General features: G+C 42.2%; 1 protein-coding gene across 2 annotated transcripts in view; it reads right to left on the bottom strand.

Annotated features, from left to right (window-relative positions):
• The window catches only part of CSGALNACT1 (chondroitin sulfate N-acetylgalactosaminyltransferase 1), a 395,968-nt gene that overhangs the window by 97,301 nt on the left and 276,075 nt on the right, over positions 1-22,592 (bottom strand). For both annotated transcript variants that reach the window (XM_075861555.1, XM_075861564.1), the window contains one exon: positions 19,996-20,872. In XM_075861555.1, the coding sequence (XP_075717670.1) occupies positions 19,996-20,626 (631 nt within the window). In that variant the 5' untranslated portion in view covers positions 20,627-20,872. The remainder of the gene's footprint in view (positions 1-19,995; positions 20,873-22,592) is intronic.

Genomic DNA, 22,592 nt, shown 5'->3' with positions numbered 1-22,592 from the left:
AGTAACTACCATCCAGTAAGTTTGACATCTGTGGTATGTAAAGTATTTGAGGGTATACTAAGAGATGAACTATAAAAGTATATAGCAGAGAAAAGTCTAATAACAGATAATCAGCATGGACTCTACAAAGGACCAGGGGACATCCATTGCGTGTGGAAGAATGACATTTTAGACATCAATATAGAAAAGAGTTCTTTACAGTTAGAGTAGTCAAACTATGGAATGCCCTTCCCCAAGAGGTAGTGATGACAGATACTATGTCAGCATTTAAAAAAAGACTAGATGCCTATTTATTTACAAACGGCATTGAGGGTTATAATTAATCAAGCAATGAATGACGGTTAATTTATTGAGAAAGATTGAACCTGATGGACCTATGTCTTATTTCAACCTATGTAACTATGTAACTGTCCACATATGGACATGGACGTCTGGGGCTACGTCTATGAGCAGAATCCCCGGCCCGCTCTGGCAGTGGATTCCGCTCTCCTGACGTCACTGCCCATATATGGACAGAGACGTCAGGGGCTCTGTCTATGAGCGGAATCCTCGGCCAGAGGGATTCCACTCCTACAGTGAGCTACAGGGGAAGTAGGTGGTGCTATCTACAAAGGGAGTGGTATCTACAGGGGGTGGTGCAATATGGGGGGTGTGGCACTATCTACAGGGAACACTGGCGCTATCTACATGGGCAATGTGGCCCTATGTGGGCTCTGGGACTTTGTATGTGGGCATTGTGGCACTATCTGCAGTGGGCAGCGTGACACTATGGTACTATGTGGGCCCTAGCCCAATGTGGGCATTATATATAATGGCACTGTGGCACTATCTACAGGGATATTGTGGCACTATCTACATGGGCACTGTGGTGTTTTCAGGGGGTTGGGAAACAAAAAACCTGACAAATGAAATCCATCCATTTTTTAACGGCCATGAAAAACGGATGGCAAACGTATGACAAACGGCCATTATAAATGGACAGATGGACTGGAAATGGATGCAAAAAGGCCTTGAAAAACCTGATAGTTGATCAGTTTTTAATGGCCATTTTTTTTTCAAGTGAATGTAACCTAGACACAAAAGGAGATGGCACATCTGTGAATTCTTTGTTTAATAAATTATTGCAAAGTTTTGTTTTTTTTGTTATTGGTTGTTGTTCAATTACATCACCTTAGATCAATTATTGATATGTTAAAAAATATAAAAACTTTACATCTTGTTTCCTTACTTTTTCACATGACTGTATGCTGTTAAGGTCCTCTTACACGGCCAGTCCTGGGCCATGTAAACGAGCGCCGATCAATGAGACAGCTCATTGATCGGTGCTCGTTTGCTCCTTTCACAAGAAACTAGTATGGGGATGAGCGGTCGTTACTCCGATCGCTCGTCCCCATACATTATTATCATATCGGCAGCGCGTCTCCCTGTTTACAGGGAGATGTGCTGCCGACAATGATAATTTTTTCCCTTTTAAAACAATATGATCATCTGCTAATCGCTGCCCTGTTTACACGGGGAGATTATCGGGAACGAGCGTTCTATGAATGAGCATTTGCCCGATAATTTGCCAGTGTAAAAGGGCCTTTATTACTCCCCTCTGCCTTGCAGAAATGACAAATGTAAGATAAGATTAGGTTAATTTCCCTTATAGAATCATATCAGTTCAATTACTTTCACACGCATGGTTAGCTAACTGAAACATCCCTAACTTAAAAATATTTTTTGCATGAAAAACTGGGACATTCCTACATTATTTCACAATGAAAACCAAGATATACAACCTATGAAAATGTGTATTCTGTACATATGTCAGTATTGTAAGTAGATATATATCACCGTACCACACCTCTGCAGGGCATAAAGGTTGTGTAATAATCCGATCACCATAAAAATAAGGAGTAAATAATACTTGGGTGTGGATCTTTGGAATGTTGATATGAAGAGGACTTACACAGTTCAATAAGTCACCGAACCCTGTTACATACATACCACCCCTTAGTAAAAAAAAGAGGAAATGCTACTATGGAATAAAATAATGATTGTTTATGACTGTTTACATTGAAGGAGTGGTGGCCTTGGGGATCGGAACACTGTTATTATCTGTATTTCACTGATTTTGCTTCATATTTCTTGTTTTTGTCTTGTATTTGTTTTGTGGTTCCCTGGTTACATCTTTGGAATCAACCAGTCATTCATACTATTTGGCTAAGATCAATAGAGAGTCCTCTGGGGTTAACTTAGTAATAACATAAATGCTTAGAAGACATTAAAATCTCTATTCCTTTTGCCACATCTAGACTGTCTGGCGTGTATTGGACATTTATTACTTATGCCTGCCATGTAATTGAAACACTGACTTAGAAATTTAATAAATCTAATGCCAATAGGATGGCAAGTGGTAAGGCGGTTGCTGCCAGTGTAGACTGACAAGGCAATTCCAGAGGTCTTTTAGAGTACTGAACTTTAAGATAACTCACATTGGCTTAAGAGAGGCTCGGTCACCAGTTTATAACTGCCCTATCCCCTACCTAATCTATAAAGTGCTTTGATGTAGAGAACTACTGTGTTGTTGGTTGTTTTTTTTGTTGTTTTTTTCCTTTTTGACCAAGTTATGAAAATTTTAAGATTTATGCTAATTTGTTCTTAATGCCCAACTGGGCGTTTTTTTAAGTTTCACCAAGTGGGCGTTGTAAAGAAAAGTGTATGACGCTGACCAATCCGCGTCATACACTACATTCCAGCCCAACTTGATCCACAGCACAGAGTGATCTCGCGAGATCACGCTGTGACCTCACTTCATCCCGCAGGTCCTTCACCGGAGCGACGGAAGAGTGAACAGACATCGCCTCCAGCCGTGCCAGGACGTTTATCTGAATCTGCAGTGGCTGGAGGCAATGTCTGTCCAGTTTTCCATCGCTACGGTGAAGGACCCGCGGGATGAAGTGATGTCACAGTTTGATCTCGCAAGATCATGCTGTGCTGTGGATCAAGCTGGGCTGGAATGAACAGAAGTGTATGACGCATTAAGAACAGATTTGCATCAATCTTAAAATGTTCATAACTTGGTCAATAATAAACGTAAAAAAACTGTTGTTATCTACATCAAAGCGCCTATTAGATTAGGTAGGAGATGGGCAGTTATGAACTGGTGACAGAGCCTCTTTAAGTTAATTGTCAGGTTTTTGTTTGTTGCCACTGTAGTGACATAATGGGGTGTGGTGAGGAAAAAAGCATTAAAGAGGCTCTGTCACCAGATTTTGCAACCCCTATCTGCTATTGCAGCAGATCGGCGCTGCAATGTAGATTACAGTAACGTTTTTATTTTTTAAAAACGAGCATTTTTGGCCAGGTTATGACCATTTTTGTATTTATGCAAATGAGGCTTGCAAAAGTACAACTGGGCGTGTTTACAGTAAAAGTCCAACTGGGCGTGTATTATGTGCGTACATCGGGGCGTTTTTACTTCTTTTACTAGCTGGGCGTTAGGAATGGGAGTGTATGATGCTGACGAATCAGCATCATCCACTTCTGTTCGTTAACACCCAGCTTCTGGCAGTGCACAGACACAGCGTGTTCTCGAGAGATCACGCTGTGACGTCACTCACTTCCTGCCCCAGGTCCTGCATCGTGTCGGCCACATCGGCACCAGAGGCTACAGTTGATTCTGCAGCAGCATCAGCGTTTGCAGGTAAGTAGCTACATCGACTTACCTGCAAACGCCGATGCTGCTGCAGAATCAACTGTAGCCTCTGGTGCCGATGTGTCCTCGCTCGTCCGACACGATGCAGGACCTGGGGCAGGAAGTGAGTGACGTCACAGCGTGATCTCTCGAGAACACGCTGTGTCTGCACTGCCAGAAGCTGGGCGTTCTGAAGAGAAGTGGACGATACTTCTCGTCAGAACGCCCAGCTAGTAAAAGTAGTAAACACGCCCAGATGTAACACACATAATACACGCCCAGTTGGACTTTACCAAGCCTCATTTGCATAAATACAAAAATGGTCATAACTTGGCCAAAAATGCTCGTTTTTTAAAAATAAAAACGTTACTCTTATCTACATTGCAGCGCCGATCTGCTGCAATCGGAGATAGGGGTTGCAAAATCTGGTGACAGAGCCTCTTTAATTCTGCTCCTATGGATATAAACAAATGTCAGGTATAGGAACAACTATTCTATCGGCAATAGCTGCAACTTAAAAATTGTTATATCTGTTTCTGGGAGAGCAGAGTGACAAGCAATATGGCTTCCATTATAGCTCTTACAGGAATCCAGCACTTAGAGTTGTCATTTAGCTCTTATTGACACCAAAACGCCAGTAGTTAGATAAGCTGGACCACTGCAAAAGTTATAACGTCAGTCCAATTAATTGTCACACAGGCTCCAAAAAAACAGATACATACAGTAAATAAGAAATGGTCCAATAGAAATTAACAACATGACAGTAGAAACTTATTTTTAAATTGGTAAGGATCATGTAAGGTACGTTACAAGGTCCTGGGCTTTAAACCTGTGCCACAGTGCAGACCTCTCAACGTTTGCGTCCCCATTTGTGGGATACTTTAAAGCCCTTTCCCCGATTCCACCGGGAACACTAACAAAACACCCAGAGAACTCTCACTTCAATGCCGCGAAAAATACGGGACAGTTGGGAGGTTAATGGCATCCAACGAAGCACGGTACAATATATATTCTTTATGGCAGTACACATGGTGCCTACAAATAAACCTCTGTAAAACGTACAGTGGCCGACAAAGCTACCATAGGCTAACATTACAGGAGTTGTAACACGGTCGTGTACATGAGACCTAAGGGTGTCTTGAAAACATGTCCTGTGAGACTAAAATAGGATGGGCTGGTTGAAGAGGAGAATAAAGGACCGCACATCCACAATATTAATCAATGAACATAAACATGAGGTTCTTCGTTAACATTTTGATCACATTTTATAAGCCCACTTGCCACTTCACGATGACCTCTTATTAAGTGGATCCCTACTCTATTGGTTGCAGCACCGCATGGCAGTGCCCGCCACCACAATACTGCACCCGCAGAGGCTTGGCTCTGGGCCACGTCCTCACACAAGTGGAGCACCTCAGTAGCAGACACCACCATACAGCACCGCAACATGTGAACAGATGGAATGAACTCACCTTAGGATGTGCCCCCCAGTGGCCGACTAAGAGCACAAGAGCAGAAACACTTATTTCCTTATTTATAGATTCTCTCTCTTTTTTGCAATTTCTGGTACCAGCGCTCCATGCTTTTGACCCAGCTGATTTAAATTAAGGAATGACTTCATAAGTGTTTCTGCTCTTGTGCACTCAGTTGGCCACTGGGGGGCACATCCTAAGGTGAGTTCATTCCATCTGTTTACATGTTGTGGTGCTGTATGCTGGTGTCTATTGCTGTGGTGCTGCACTTGTGGGGGGACGTGGCCTAGAGCCAAGGCGGCTTGGCATGGTAGCAGGGGTGCTTCTGGGCCTCTGGGTTGCACCCTTTGCGGGTGCGATATTGTGGTTACGGGCGCCGCCATGCGGTACTGCGACCAATTGAGTAGGGAACCACTTAATAAGAGGTCATCGTGAAGTGGTAAGTGGGCTTATACAATTTGATCAAAATGTTAACTAAGAACCTCCTTTTCATGTTCATTGATTAATATCGCGGATATGCAGTCCTTGATTCTCCTCTCCAACCAGCTAAGATAGGACGGTCCTCTAATCCAGTGATCCCCAACCACCGGGCCGTGGACCAATACAGGGCCGTGGAACATTTGGTACCGGGCCGTGGTATATGGTATCCACCCCAGTGGCCACAGGGAATCCCTGGCGAAAAGCCACACCAAATTGTGGTGCAGTTTTTCGCCCGGAATGTCCGCTGCAGAAAACTGCTGAGCATTCATGACGTTTTATCCCAGGAGACCACTGCAGCCTGTGATTGTCTGCAGCGTCTTTCCAGGAGGCAGGCCCTCTGAAGTCTTCCAGGCCAGCCTCCTGGGATGACGTTTTATCCCATGTGACCACTGCTACAGCCTGTGATTGGCTGCAGCAGTCACATGGGATGAATCGTCATCCCAGGAGGCCGGCCTGGAGGAAGAAACAGACTTCTGAGTAACGGCTCATTCAGACGAGCGTGTTACTCGTCCGTGTGACCGCCGTTAAAACAACGGCCATCACACAGACTCATCTATTTCAATGGGGCCGTTCACACGACCGTTGTTTCAATGGAGCGTGTGAAGGGTCAGTGAAAAAATAGGACATGTCCTATTTTTTTGCGCTACACGCATCCCTTCATAGACTCTAGTCTATGGGGGATGCGTGATGACTCGTCCCACACGGGTGCAAAATGGCTGCACCTCGGACATGAAAAACTGCAATTTTTAACATTTGAGGTTGGTCATGTTCGCGTGAATGTAGCCTTAGTAATCGATTTTTTTTTTCTGAGTTGCGTTTTCTGTGGTGGAATCGCTGCGATTCCGCCGCTATATACCCAACAACTGCTATTTGTTGTGGATTTTACCTGCCCATTGAATTCAATGGGCACGACCCGCGACATAAGCAGCATTTACTCAAATACAATTGACATGATGCGGAATAAATCTCTGCACTGCATGTCAATTTCTGAGCATTTTTTCCGTGTGCAGCATGTGGATGAGATTTGTTCTCTCAACCACTTTGCTGCTACTGTAGTATGCTGCGGATTTCCTGCAACGAATTCTGTTGCGGACAATCCGCAGTATTTACGCAACATGTGAACTGACCCGAAACACACCCCCCGCCAGTCTGTGGAAAAATTGTCTTGCATGAAACTAGTCCTTGGTTAAAAAAACGTTGGGGGCCGCTGCTCCAATCCATACCCAGCTCAAAGAACAGAGATTTAATGCTTATACACTTCACCAGTGCCATCAGGACATTACATTGCTTTCAGGCAGCGGGTTTAGGCTTATTCCTCATTTTCTTTATATATATGTTTTATTTTCTCATTTCTGCAATACAAAAGGGGCATTTACTGTGCAGTTCCCCCCAATGATAACAGATCTCAGGGGGTTTATCTAGAATATTAATTTGATATAAAAATATTTTTGTTAATTTGTTATATTCAATAAACTTTTTGCCCTTTGCAGAACGTATAGTATAACGGACTGCATTATACTCTACATTTCTAGTGAGTTGCAAAAGATTTTTATTCGTAATATGGAAGTTCATGATAAAATATCCCAGTACATACACAATTCAGAGAAACAAGCCATAGGTCACAATGACAAATCTATAATAATTAACCAGCAGCTTTTTCACTGGTTGAGATCATTAACATTTCTTTCAAATTTCTCTTGTTTGGAAGGTTGCAGTATCATTTTACCACCATTATTCACCTATGCATTTGCACAAGAAAGATTAGTTTAGATTGCAGATCTGGCAAACATCCCACTTCTTAATAGGTCATACATCAAAAGCCCACTGATGAGCCTGAAATGAAAATGGCCTAACAAGAAATCAACATCATTACTTAAATTCAAGCTGCTGCCAGGATTCAAATGTTAAAGTTACGACTTTAATTTGCTAAGTGCAATACCCATCCCCCACTGTCCTTTCCCTCTCCCTCTCTGCATATATTTTTCCAATCTCCTTTCCTTTACCAGTTACATAAAAGCAGGAAATAAAGACAGCAATCTAGTGACTGGTATAGTGCCAAGGGACAGGTGCAGGGCAAATGTGGTGCCTATTTTCAAAAAGGGCTCTAGGTCTTCCCCGGGTAATTATAGACTAGTAAGCTTAACATAAATTGTGGGGGAAATGTTTGAGGGGCTATTGAGGGACTATATACAGAATTATGTGACAATAAATAGTATTATAAGTGACAGCCAGCACGGTTTTACTAAGGATAGAAGTTGTGAAACCAACCTGATTTGTTTTTATGAAGAGGTGAGCAGAAGTCTAGACAGAGGGGCCGCTGTGGATATAGTGTTTTTGGACTTTGCAAAGGCATTTGACACTGTCCCCCATAGACGTGTAATGGGTAAATTAAGGACTATAGTTTTAGAAAGTATCGTTTGTAATTGGATTGAGAATTGGCTCAAGGACCGTATCCAGAGAGTTGTGGTCAATGATTCCTACTCTGAATGGTCCCCGGTTATAAGTGGTGTACCCCAGTATTTATTAATGATATAGAGGATGGGATTGATAGCACTATTTCTATTTTTGAGGTGACACCAAGCTGTGTAGTAATGTTCAGTCTATAGTTCGTAAATTGCAAGCTGATTTGGACACACTAATTGTTTGGGCGTATACTTGGCAAATTATGTTTAATGTAGATAAATGTAAAGTTATGCACCTGGGTACCAACAACCTGCATGCATCATATGTCCTAGGGGGAGCTACACTGGGAGAGTCACTTGTTGAGAAGGATCTGGGTGTACTTGTAAATCATAAACGAAATAACAGCATGCAGTGTCAATCAGCTGCTTCAAAGGCCAGCAAAATATTGTCGTGTATCAAAAGAGGCATGGACTCGCGGGACAGGGATGTAATATTACCACTTTACAAAGCATTAGTGAGGCCTCATCCAGAATATGCAGTTCAGTTCTGGGCTCCAGTTCATAGAAAGGATGCCCTGGAGTTGGAAAAAATACAAAGAAGAGCAACGAAGCTAATAAGGGGCATGGAGAATCTAAGTTATGAGGAAAGATTAAAATAATAAAACCTATTTAGCCTTGAAAAGAGACAACTAAGGGGGGACATGATTAACGTTCATTTTTGGCCAAGTTATGAGCTATTTTATATATATATGCAAATGAGCTTTGAAATGGACAGCTGGGCGTGGTTTTTTTCGTATGTCCAACTGGGCGTGTATTGTGTTTTTAACTGGGCGTGTTTACTTGTTTTACTAACTGGGCGTTGTGAATAGAAGTGTATGATGCTGAGCAATCAGTGACCAGTCAGCGCCATGCACTTCTCTCCATTCATTTACACAGCAGCATCACGTTCTTACTAGAACGATGTGCAGCCACATACACAGACATTAACGTTAATCAAGTGTCCTGATAATGAATACACACGATCATCCAGCCTGGACATCATGTGTATTCAGAATCCTGACACTTCTGAATCTTTTCTGTGAGATTTCCAGCAAGGGAAACGAAATCTCGTTTACCTCGTAATCTCGCGAGATTACGCGTGGCTTGCTGGAATCTCACAGAAAAGATATCAAAATATCCAAAATATGCTTGTGTGCATGAGGCCTAATGGAGATTAGTGCATTTACTCTTTAAATAGCAAATAAATAAATTTATGGCCTCAGTCTGTGCCTAGAATATAGATTTTTTGACAGAAATAAAGTATAGAAAGAGTGAAAGAAGAATGGCAGATTTACAATCTTTCTCTTCATCAGTCACATATATTATTGATGGAAAAACTCCTGATGATGGTGATTGGCTGAGAGCAGCTGACTGACAGCGGACCACAAAGCTCCACCCAAATGTCCTATTCAGTTAGATGCCGGTCAACTTCTGCAGTCCTCTAAACGCTTAAGGCCGTAATACATGGGCAAACGCTCATTCAGCTCTTTTATGCAGACTTAAAAAACATAATTGTCTGCAGCAAACAGGGAGATGTGCTGCCGACATGATAAAAATGTATAGGAACGAGCGCTCGTCCCTATACATAGCCAATCATTGCTCCGTGTGAAGGAGCAGACGAGCACCGATCAATGAGCGGTCACGTCGGGCCGTGTAAGAACACCCTTTCTTAATTAGGAGCAATGGATGGGGACGAGCGATCGTTACTACGATCCCTCGTCCCCATACATTTCTATATTGTCGGCAGCATGTCTGTGAACGCTCATTTGCCTGATAATTGGCCCTATATTTATCCACTTAGAACAAGAAAAAGTCTTTATCTAAGCCAACAATACGAAGATAAAAACTATTAATGAAGCAATTTCTGACACCCGTTTCTCACTTTTCAGACAAAACAACAACAAAAATTGCAAAATGATGATTCATTTCCTGATGCGATCTTGAATTTACATTACGGTATCTGACATACATCATCTATTGGTACCATTTTTAGAATGTAGATCACATTGGCTTCTGTTTGTAATGTGAAATGTGAAAGGATTTAAAGAACATCTGGTAGATGCATATAAAATCCAACAACAGAGCACCGGAATTACTTCTATTTAACATGCATGTTTGATCATGAAACAATAACGTGTGTTGCGCAGAACCTCTACTTTGCTTTGTATAGCCTGTCTTTTATCTGATTTTTTCAGTGAAATATAGAACTGTTTTTAATGCAGCCATCATGCCCCACACCGTACTCAGGATATTTGTCATTCATCAGCATGCCTAAAAAAAAGATATCATTACCAAACTCCATGTCAGGTGGGTTTTGTTATCACAATGAGATACAGAGTTTTAGTTTATTTATTATATTTTTATATTATATTATTTATTGTTATTTTGGAGTAGCAATTTGATTTAAAAAAAAAGTTAAAAGGACTTTTTCGAGTGCCAACAGACTTTTTGCTAAAAGTCTCCAATTTAACTTGGTCAAGGGCAATATACCAATGTTACAATGGGATTGATCAGGCTCAGTTTAACCCCTTCGCGCACCTGGTGGTATTGGCATGTCCTGGTGCGGGGAGGGATGTATGGTGCGGGCTCACGCGCTGAGCCCGCTCCATATGCTGTGAATGTCGGGCTGTGTATTACAACTGACACCCGAGACTAAAGGCCAGGAACAAGCCGTTTAACCCCTCAAATGCTTCGGTCAATCGCAACTGCAGAAAAAGAGGGGGCGTCCCCCTCCAACCGCTCATCTCCCACACCTTGCGCGACTGCGGGGTGCCGATGGTTAAGCATGGCAGTCCAGGGACCTAATGAAGGCCCCCAGGTCTGCCTTCACTCTGCCACTGTTAAGCCCTGGCTCTGGCAGGGCTGAACAGGAGCCTCTAAAAATGACAATATACTGCAATGTATTAGTATTGCAGTGTATTTTACCAACGATCGCTGGTTCAAGTCCCCTAGGAGAAGTAATAAAATGTGTAAAAAAAAAAGTTAAATAAAGTTATTAGTCGTGAAAAAAATATATTAAAAGTTAAAAAAAATTACTTTTTCCCATTTTGTAATGTAAAAAAACAAAAAAATAAAACAAAATTAGTATCGCTGCGTCTGTAAAAGTCAGAACTATTACAATAAACCATTATTTAAATTGCACGGTGAGCGCAGTAAAAAAAAAAAAAAGGCCAAATCGCTGTTTTTTGGTCAACTTGGCTCGAAAAAAAAAAATGTGATCAAAAAGTTATAAAAAGTTGTATATACCAAAAACTACAGCTCGTCCTGCAAAATATAAAAAATTATGCAAAAATAAAAGTTATGGCTCTCAGAATGTGGTGAAACAAAACATTTTTTTTTTTAACGAAGTTTTTTCTTTGTATAAGTAGTAAAATGTTTTAAAAAAAATATATATACATTTGGTATCACCGTAATCGTATTGAGCCGCAGAATAAAGCTAAGTTGTCGTTTTTACCTCACGGTGATATCCTTAATATGCAAATAATGCCGTCATATTCTACACACTCACATACCTTTACACTTAGGCTGGGTTCACACGACCTATTTTCAGACGTATACGAGGCGTTTTTTGCCTCGTTTTACGTCTGAAAATACGTCTCAAATACGTTGTCAAACATCTGCCCATTACTTTCTATCGGTATAACGCTGTATTGTTCCCACGACGCGTAATTCTACTCGTCGTACGGCAATTACGACGCGTAAAATTACGCCTCGTAAAAAGAAGTGCAGGACACTTCTTTGGACGTTTTTGGAGCTGTTTTCTCATAGACTCCAATGAAAACAGCTCCAAAAACGGACGTAAAAAACGCTGCGAAAACGCCGCGAAAAACGCGAGGTGCTCAAAAAACGTCTGAAAAGCAGGGGCTGTTTTCCCTTGAAAACAGCTCTGGATTTTCAGACGTTTTTGGTCACTACGTGTGCACATACCCTTAGACATGCTCACAATCAAATACATAAACTTACATACCTTAAAGAAGCACTCCACTTTATTTTTTTTATTGCACCCTCCATTTGAATATTGGTGTGTCAGTGGGGTGAGGTGTGTAGAAATACTTACCGATCCCCGCATCTTGTCGTTTTTGGGTCCAGCACTACTCACGTGATCATTCTTACCTGGTCTGGAATCGCTGCTTTTCAGAAAATCGGAAGTAAGACTCAAAGCATTCTTATGGAGCCTCGTTCTGGCTCCCATAGGAATGCATTGAGAGCCTGAGTTCCGGTTTATTCAAAAGCACAGTCACTCCAGACAAGTCAGAGGGAAGATCTCGTGAGCAGCGCTGGATCCGAAAAATACAAGATGCAGCCCACAGCCCCCCCCCCCCCCACTGAAACACCAATGTACAAATGGAGAGTGCAATAAAAAAAATAAAGTGGAGTGCTTCTATAATCCGTGATAATCTGGCCATTTCCGCAACAGACAGGGTTTGATGTGGATTTGAGAAATCCACAGCATGTCTAGAATCCACTGCAGATTTATTAAATTGTATGTGAATTGGGTTTGTACACCTACATTGTATTGTACTTTATTGCGGAATTATGGTGCAACCAAAATTCTGCAACAAATACACAAAGTGTGAACCCAGACTAATGCTTGTGCCATCCTCTTTGCTGTGGGTACATTGAAGCATTCAAGAGCCTAAAGAGAGGGTGAAGCACTTGTGAGGGTGTAAGGAGCCCTTAGGGTGAGTTCAGGAAAACTCTGCCGCGGATTTTGCAAGGGATTTGCAGCGGATTTAACCCATTACATTGTAAAATGTGCAGCAACTCTACAAATTTAGCATGCCCTTTATTCCATGCAGGATTTTTTTCTGCTACATGTACATGGGATTTTGAATACCCCATTCACATGTATTTTATTGTAATTTTTAGTGGATTTTCGGTGAACACAGTCTGCGATTTTGCCATGATTTTTTCAAAAACTTTGACCGCAGTATGTGAATGTAGCCTAACTACTGTTTTTTTTTACATGCAGTAACTGTATCAAAACTGCACTGTGTGATTGTAGCCGAAGTGAACCTACACCTTCACAATTCATTAAAAATAAAAGACAACAAACACATGATAGGTATTTGTTACTTCTAATCAATGGGTTTTGTTAAGCTCACAAAAGGCTGAATTACAGCTTGTTATAATGAAGAAAACCAGTTGCAGGCTAATTTTAAATCTCTTAAATAAAAAATGGCACCAGCACAAAACGGTAGACGCTAAATAAATTATGATATAAACAACACCCATCCTCCAGACAGATAATCAGTTATCTCTAAATAGCAACAACCTGCAGTTTTTTTTGTCTGGTTTTGTGACCAAAAGGGAGTGATTTGTATTGCCCTTTGTAACCAGGGCAACGATCAGCCGATGAACGAGCAAACACTCGGCTGATTGTATCTTTTACGCAGCCTAAAATATTATCGTTGTCGGCAGCACATCGCCCTTTGAAAACAGGGAGACGCGCTGCCGACATGATAAAAATGTATGGGGACGAGCGGTCATAGTAACGAGGGCTCATGCCCATACATTACTGATCATTGCTTCTTGTGAAAGGAGCAAACGAGCGCCGATCAATGATTTGTCTCATTGATCGGCGCTTGTTTACACGGCCGTGTAATAAGACCCTAATGCATTGCCCAACCAATAGCACTACTTGACTTGGCACCACAGATCGATAGTACCACATGGAGAAACTGAAGGGTTTGTCATCTTTATTTTCTGCAGATCATCATAGTATTTTTGCATTATTGATTTACTTCCTAGTACAAGTTGCTGCTTTTTGACACATTTTTGTTACGCCCATCTAGACGTGGCGGAATTGCTATGGAATTCTGCTGCGGACAGTCCGCAGTGGAAATCCGCAGCAGACAGTCTGTCCATTTGTTTCCACACCTTTTTAGTTATCTTCGTGCAGACGATGCGGACAACTCCGCTGCGGACTATAGGCTGCAGTGCGGAATTTGGTGTCCGCAGCATACACTGGCTGTTGCGGACTTGATGCGTACTTGTGGTGGAATTTCTCCATTGACTTCAATGGAGTAGCAAAATTTTATATTGAAATCAATGGTAATGCAATCGGAAGCTATGGTTTCCGTTCGGCTTTCCGTTGATCGGCTCCTCCGATGGAAAGGTCGAACGGAACAGATGAACGGAAGCCAAACGCTGATGTGAACAAGCCCTTACAATTATTATAGCCATTAGTTGACTAAAAGTATGTATCCGTATATCATTTCATTACTATAAACAGCCATTAAATGAAGAATCATAGGCTTCGCAGCTCTTCAGTTCTACAGAAGTGGCGCATCAGGAGGCTGTATTGCACCACATGAAGTCCATACTACAAAGCTACAAGAACTCCATTTTCCACAATACGGTGCTCTGTCAAGTGCCTTATATTGTAAAAATTCACCCCTATAAGCAATGCTATGTATTACGGCTTGTGATAGGGCATACATTGATTTCTGTATCCCATTGCAAGCCGTATTACGGAGGTATTTTTCCCTAGAAGTATTGCTGTGTGAATGAGGCCTGTTACAGATAGTATAGATACTGAAAAATCTAAAAAACTATATGATGTAAAACTAACAAGGTGTACAAGTGCCATGAAAATTAATATCCAGAACAAACCAATATATGAGAATTTTGCAATAATTGTTTGCATTCCTGTTTATGGATAAATAATAGTTACAGAGAAGAAGCGCAAGTCAGAGTTTTCAAATGTGATTTAAGTGTTTCAGACAGGTTGATGGCTTTCACTTGAAAATGTCAGAATAGATTTACCCACAGTTGATCATTATATATTAAAAGTCAGACACAACTTCTCATGCTGAATGAGGCAACATAATAGTTATCAAGGAAAGGTTGAAAAAGAAATATGCTCACCCTTCTCAGTTCAGAAGATGGACAGGAGATGTAATTATTTCCTATAACTTTCTATAACTTCATTGAGCAAAAGAAATGCAATTGAATAATAAACTAAGAAAACATTCTACTATTAAAATGGAGGTCATGAAGGCATTCTGTGCTACAATAGTGGAGGTGTCTGCATGGCTGAAGGGAAATAAGCAAGCAGGAGAAAAAATAGCACACCAGTAACGTAAAACATATCTAAAAATTATTGAGTGTATTTATTTACCCCAAACTCACCACCTAAACACTAATATCAGACTGCAATAATTATTGCTGAAAGAAATTGAAACAAAAGGCAGAAAAGTTTTCATGGCTATACTTCTAAACTCCTTCATAATACATAGTGACTGAATCCAATCTTTGACTTTAAAACTGTAGGTAACAATTAATTCACGCTTGCTCAGCAAAAATATGATGCACTCAGATGCGCAGCTATAGGGGGTGGAGAGATAGGAGTTGTATCCAGGCCCTGGTGTTTGAAGGGACCCAAATGCCACATAAGAAGTAGGTGGGGGGTCTGTAACAGATTTTGCATTAAAAGGTTTTCCAATAATAATTATTTATCACCTATCCACAAAATAGGTGATAAATATCTGATCGGTAGGGGTCCGACCGCTGGGACCCCCAGCCGATCACGAGAATGGCCTTACCTTGCTGTTCCTGGGAGCCCCATAGGAATGGAGCGGTAGTCCGCATGCTCGACCACCAGTCTATTCATTTCTATGGGGCTGCTGAGTGCTATCTTCTGCAGCCCCATAGAAATGAATGGATCGGTGGCTAAGCACGCGCACTACCGCTCTATTCATATGAAGCTCCTATGAATGGCAAGGTAAGCCTGTTCTCGTGATCGGTGCAGGTCCCAGCGGTCAGAGCCCCACTGATCAGATATTTATCACTTATCCTGTGGAAAGGTGATAAATAATTGATTATGGGAAAACCCATTCATGGTCCAGAGGCATCCAGATATGGATGTAGTTCTAATTAGAGACAATATACAATTTGAAGAAAACAAAATTAATGATCATTTTGTCACTATTATTTGCTCTATTTTTGAAATTATTTTATAATATGTTATTTTATATTTTTATTATGCAAAACCATACCGAGTTTAGTGTAATAACACTTATAATGAACTATGATTTCACAGTCTTCTTTGCTTTCAAAATGAACCAATACATAAAATGTATGTTTCTTTTTTTTTTTTTATAACAATATACTGCATAATAAACATCTGTTTCACACAAGGATCAGGGGACCTATAATTACTTGTGAGTATAGAGTATAAACTATAGTTATAATACTAATACAATCTTTCACACGGTATATCAAGAGAGTTTTTCTTTTACAGCTGAATTATTAAATCTATTGTCTCATTTAAAGCGGTTGTCCTCAAAGAGTCTCTTCATGACTGGGAGGAATCTTGCCGTTTGGAGCCCTGCTATTTGAGAAGGGAACTATTTTTTTTCATCTATAGTAAATTAAGCAGTACAAGTTGTCCATTGAAATTCATAGGCCCTACGTATATAATGCACAGACGTGAGTCAGGTACCCTTCACTCCTGCCTGACTGAGAATGCCTGCACTGTCTAACCCAGGGGTCTCAAGCACGCGGGCCGCATGCGGCCCCTGGGGCTGTCATCTGTGGCCCGTGGGACACAGAGCCGCTAGTAAAGGCTCTGCTCCGGGACTCTGTGGAATTCCCTGACATCGCTGTCCACATATGGACAGCGATGTCTGGGGATTCCCTAGAGCCGGAGTCCCGTGCAGAACGCTAGTATAAGCTCTGCTCCGGGACTCTGGCGAAGCCTCTGACATCACTGTCCATACATCGACAGTGATGTCAGGGGCTTCCCCAGAGCAGGAGTCCCAGTGATGTTAGGAGCACAGCTGCAGTCCCAGGAAGAGCCTACTAGCGCTCTGCCCGAGACTCCAGCTCTGGGGTTGTCCCTGACATCCATGTCCATATATGGACAGTGATGTCAGGAGCAGAGCTTGAATCCAAGGCAGAGTGCTAGAAGTGGCTCTGCTCCGGGACCCCAGCTCTGGGCAAGCCCCTGACATCACTGTCCATATATGGACACTGATGTCAGTGGCTTCCCCAGAGTTCCGGCACAGAGCCTATACTAGTGCTCTGCTCCGGGACACCGGCTCTGGGGGTGCCGCTGATATCACATTTTGGTCCAGGAGGATCCCCTGACGTCACTGTGTATGGACAGTGAAGTCAGGGGCTCCAACAGCAGAGGAATCCCCAGCCAAAGCGTCGGCAATGCTCTGGCTGGGGATTCCACTCCTAGAGGGAACCCCAATGGAGCTATCTACTTGGGGTGTGTGTGGCATTATCTGCAGAGGGCACGGTGGCAGCATCTGCGGAGGGCACTGTGGCAGCATCTGCGGAGGGCACTGTGGCAGCATCTGCGGAGGGCACTGCGGCAGCATCTGCGGAGGGCACTGCGGCAGCATCTGCGGAGGGCACTGCGGCAGCATCTACGGAGGGCACTGCGGCCGCATCTACGGAAGGCACTGTGGCAGCATCTACGGAGGGCACTGTGGCAGCATCTACGGAGGGCACTGGCAGCATCTACAGAGGGCACTGTGGCAGCATCTAAGGAGGGCACTGTGGCAGCATCTAAGGAGGGCACTGTGGCAGCATCTAAGGAGGGCACTGTGGCAGCATCTACGGAGGGCACTGTGGCAGCATCTACGGAGGGCACTGTGGCAGCATCTACGGAGGGCACTGTGGCAGCATCTACGGAGGGCACTGTGGCAGCACCTACGGAGGGCACTGTGGCAGCACCTACGGAGGGCACTGTGGCAGCACCTACGGAGGGCACTGTGGTAGCACCTACGGAGGGCACTGTGGTAGCACCTACAGAGGGCACTGTGGTAGCATCTACAAGTGGGTGTGGCAGTATCAACAGAGGACACTGTGGCATTATCTAGGGGTGTGTTGCATTATCTACAGAGGGCACTGTGGAATTATCTACAGAGGGCACTGTGGCATTATCTACAGAGGGCACTGTGGCATTATCTACAGAGGGCACTGTGGTATTATCTACAGAGGGCACTGTGGCATTATCTACAGAGGGCACTGTGGCATTATCTACAGAGGGCACTGTGGCATTATCTACAGAGGGCACTGTGGCATTATCTACAGAGGGCACTGTGGCATTATCTAAAGAGGGGCTGCCCAATCTTGACATGTGTATCTGCCAACTGAGCCGCCGGACAGCATTTAGCGACACTTAAAGAGGCTCTGTCACCAGATTTTGCAACCCCTATCTGCTATTGCAGCAGATAGGCGCTGCAATGTAGATTACAGTAACGTTTTTATTTTTAAAAAAACGAGCATTTTTGGCCAAGTTATGACCATTTTTGTATTTATGCAAATGAGGCTTGCAAAAGTCCAAGTGGGCGTGTTTAAAGTAAAAGTCCAAGTGGGCGTGTATTATGTGCGTACATCGGGGCGTTTTTACTACTTTTACTAGCTGGGCGTTCTGACGAGAAATATCATCCACTTCTCTTCAGAACGCCCAGCTTCTGGCAGTGCAGACAGCGTGTTCTCGAGAGATCACGCTGTGTCGTCACTCACAGGTCCTGCATCGTGTCGGACGAGCGAGGACACATCGGCACCAGAGGCTACAGTTGATTCTGCAGCAGCATCGGCGTTTGCAGGTAAGTCGATGTAGCTACTTACCTGCAAACGCTGATGCTGCTGCAGAATCAACTGTAGCCTCTGGTGCCGATGTGGCCGACATGATGCAGGACCTGGGGCAGGAAGTGAGTGACGTCACAGCGTGATCTCTCGAGAACACGGCTGTGTCTGCACTACCAGAAGCTGGGCTTTCTGAAGAGAAGTGGATGATACTTCTCGTCAGAACGCCCAGCTAGTAAAAGTAGTAAAAACGCCCCGATGTACGCACATAATACACGCCCACTTGGACTTTTACTTTAAACACGCCCACTTGGACTTTTGCAAGCCTCATTTGCATAAATACAAAAATGGTCATAACTTGGCCAAAAATGCTCGTTTTTTTTAAATAAAAACGTTACTGTAATCTACATTGCAGCGCCTATCTGCTGCAATAGCAGATAGGGGTTGCAAAATCTGGTGACAGAGCCTCTTTAAACTAGAAAACTGGATTGTTGAAATAAGCACGTGGAGAATTATCTCAAATTTTAAACCTGGCGGTATTATTATAGTAATGTAGTATTATTATTATAGTAATATAGTGTTCTAGTAGTTCAAATAACTAATTGATTAACAATAATTTTGTATTGTATCAAATTTGAAAGTAATGCGGCCCATTAACTTCCCATTTTTTCTATATGTGGCCCACTTACCCGGCCGAGTTTGAGACCCCTGGTCTAACCAGACTATCCTCCTGTACATAGAATGCTGAAACAAATTTCATTTCATGACTTAGGGTATGTTCACACGCTAAAGTAAAAACGGTTGTAAAATACAGAGCTGTTTTCAAGGGCCGTTTTTAAAGCATCAAACGTTTTTTGGAGCTGTATTTGGAGTTGTTTTTCTATTGACACAATGAAAAATGGCTCCAAAAACAGCTCAAGAAGTGACATGCACTTCTTTTTATGGGGCGTTTTTTTTATGCGCCGTTTTTCAAACGGCCGCGTAAAAAAACACTCCCCATCTGAACTAAATGCCTTTTTCCCATTGAAATCAATGGGTAGATGTTTGGAGGCGTCCAGTTTCTGTTTTTCCAGGCATTTTTCGAGGCACTTACACCCCGAAAAACGCCTGAAAACACTGCATGTGAACATACCCTTATGCGTACAGTCCACTGAAGTTAACTTGCCATTATCCTTTTGACCTCTGAAAATCACAAATGGTAGGATGTATAACATACCACAAAACACTGATAGTACTAACAGAGAAAGACCTCGAAGTGTTCTGTATATATTGACTAAATGAACACGGGCAAATATAATTAAAAAAAATTGAGTTTAACAATGCAAACTGATCTTTACAATATTTTTAAGATGAAAAATAGTATTTTATACTGTACCTTCAATGAAATCAGAAGATGTATATGTTCTTTTAGGTGTGTTGCTACCATCTTCAGGACTATTCAGAGCTTCCACTGCCACTTCAATAGCCTCAACAAGCTCATCCCGTTTATCTTTCCGTACAGGCTTTTCTTCTGGGTGGCGAGTAAGTCCTGTTTCCAAATGATATACTTTTTGCAGAGTGAAACTATCAAATGGAATGGCAGCGTACTCGGTAGGAACCTTTACACCATTATGTACTTCAGCTTTTTTAACTTGGGAATGTAAAAAGTCTAAGAGGTCTGTTTGTGTCTTCTCTGGACTGGCATGATCAAATGTGACAGTAAGGGAATCACTGTAGTGACCTTGAACGTTTTTAAGCTGTTCACTCCGTTCTTGAAGCTCATCCTTTAGTTGGGCAATTTGCTTTTTTAAACTGGTAATATAGTTCCGATGTTCTTCCTCACGCTCCTGTAGGATAACATGGTAGCCTTCTTTTCCTGTGGGGCTATTAACATGTGGCAGTAATAGCTGTTCATCCTCAGCTCTTGGGGTGCAAGCCAGCATATACAATACTGACACAATACAGCAAAGACAGACAACCACGATCCCCACCCGAGAAAACCAACTCAGTAGCCCTCGGCGTACCATCCTTGCATTTAAAAAAGAAAGTCCATCATCTTCTTCCTAATAGACAACGCAGTCCATGAGAAGCAAATCCATCCATAATGCACAATGACATCAAGGACTGCAACCACCACTGTCCCATCCGTGGGAAGTAGTTAGCCTTACATTAGTTACAAATGTATAGAGCGTTTATCATCCAAGATTCAGAGCTATGCAAGAAGACTCTTCTAAGCTTCAGAGCCAGCACTGTCATGGTAGTTAAAATGGGATCTAGAAAAGAAAAAATGACATACAGGTTAGTTAGCATTTTACATATTAAAATATGTTTACACAAAGATCTACATATGAATGAAATACAGCGTAATGTCATTGAGTATAATGAAAGAATCCATCAACTTTACTCCGTTGTAGAGTTTATCTCTTCATTCAATATTAGAAGATACTACTGCAGCTCTTTTTGAATTAAGATTTGGCATCACAGGAAATATATATTGTCATAATCTGCTTTATCATGATTGTAGCAGTAATTTGAGAATACCCTACATTAAAATACAGTGAGCTAGTTGTTTTTCTCAATGTATAAAGGTCCTTTTACATGGCCCGATTTTGGCCGTGAAAACAAGCGTCGATCAAGGAGCAATAATCAATAATGTATGGGGACGAGTGATCGTTACTACGATCACTCGTCCCCACATATTTCCATCATGTTGGCAGCACATCTCCCTGTTTACACAGGGAGATGTGCTGCCGACAATGATAATATTTCTCGCTGCATAAAAAATACAATCAGCCAATGAACGAGCTCGTAGTTCATTAGCTCGAACGAGCTCGTCGTTTGCTCGTTCATCGGCTGATCGTTGCTCTGTTTACACAGGGCAATGATTGGGAACTAGTGTTAATATGAACGCTCGTTTACCCGATTATTAGCCCATGTAAAAGGAACCTTAGACTGGAAGTGTGGCTCAATACAGAAAAAAAAATAATGTGCTGTTTGCCTTCTAAAATGTCTGCTAGTAAAACTGGGAAATTTCTCCTGACTGACACATTTTCTGCTGTTCTTTGCAAAAACACATCTATGAAATCCTCCTCGCTAGTGATGTTTCTAGTGAAGTCCTCCTTAGTGATCTCTACAGTGACCCAAGCCCATTTTGGGGCTCCAGCTGTGAGCTCCATCTCCAGCCTGGAGATACTCCGTCTCCTCTTTATGAGCAAAGAAGTGTCTGTGTTCTTCCACTCCAATATGTGCAAGAAGAATCTTGATGTAGCTCGTATGTTCTATAACACTATAATCTTTCCACGTTTGCATATTGTAGTCAAAACACAAAATGAAGATATGCTGACCAGGTGATATAACAGATATATCTCGCACTTGAATTGGAAAAACCCTTATGTCAACACCTATTTGTGTATACCTATTACAATGCTGAAGGCCTTTTCTCTCAATTATATCTGCATCTCCTGATTAACTCTGCTGAAGGCCTTTGACAAGAACAATTGACCCCAGACATACGGATTATGGAAACTCTATTCAGACCCTTGGCTACACCATTGACTGTATATCCTACAGATCCCCCGCTTAAAAGCGAACGAAACATATAGTCAGCTGTCAATCTAATTTTACGATATACAATTGTTTCCAATGTTCTGAAAGTTGATCTCATTCTATATAATAGAAATGCTCCAAATAAAAAAGTCCTTTGAAAGCCACTCGGGAGTATTGGACGTTGTGTCGCAATATACAGAGAGTCCCACCATAAGGTTCTTACTAATCCTGAAAGTACTTTAGTACTCTTGCCTCATTTTAATTATATGATCCGCTGTTCTTTCCATAAGGATTTACATGTCAACTGTCAAAGGGGGTATCGGTACCGTGAATTTTGGCATTGCTTTCCTAACCTCCTGTTCAGACCTCAAATTTACTTGTATTTGTAAAATGTGATGAAAAAATGGAACTGGGAGCACCGTGTGACCATTGATTTTCATCATCTTG

This window comes from Rhinoderma darwinii, chromosome 1, assembly GCF_050947455.1.
Source record: "Rhinoderma darwinii isolate aRhiDar2 chromosome 1, aRhiDar2.hap1, whole genome shotgun sequence".
Classification (NCBI taxonomy): Eukaryota; Metazoa; Chordata; class Amphibia; order Anura; family Rhinodermatidae; genus Rhinoderma; species Rhinoderma darwinii.
This window is presented reverse-complemented; position numbering and strand designations above follow the sequence as displayed.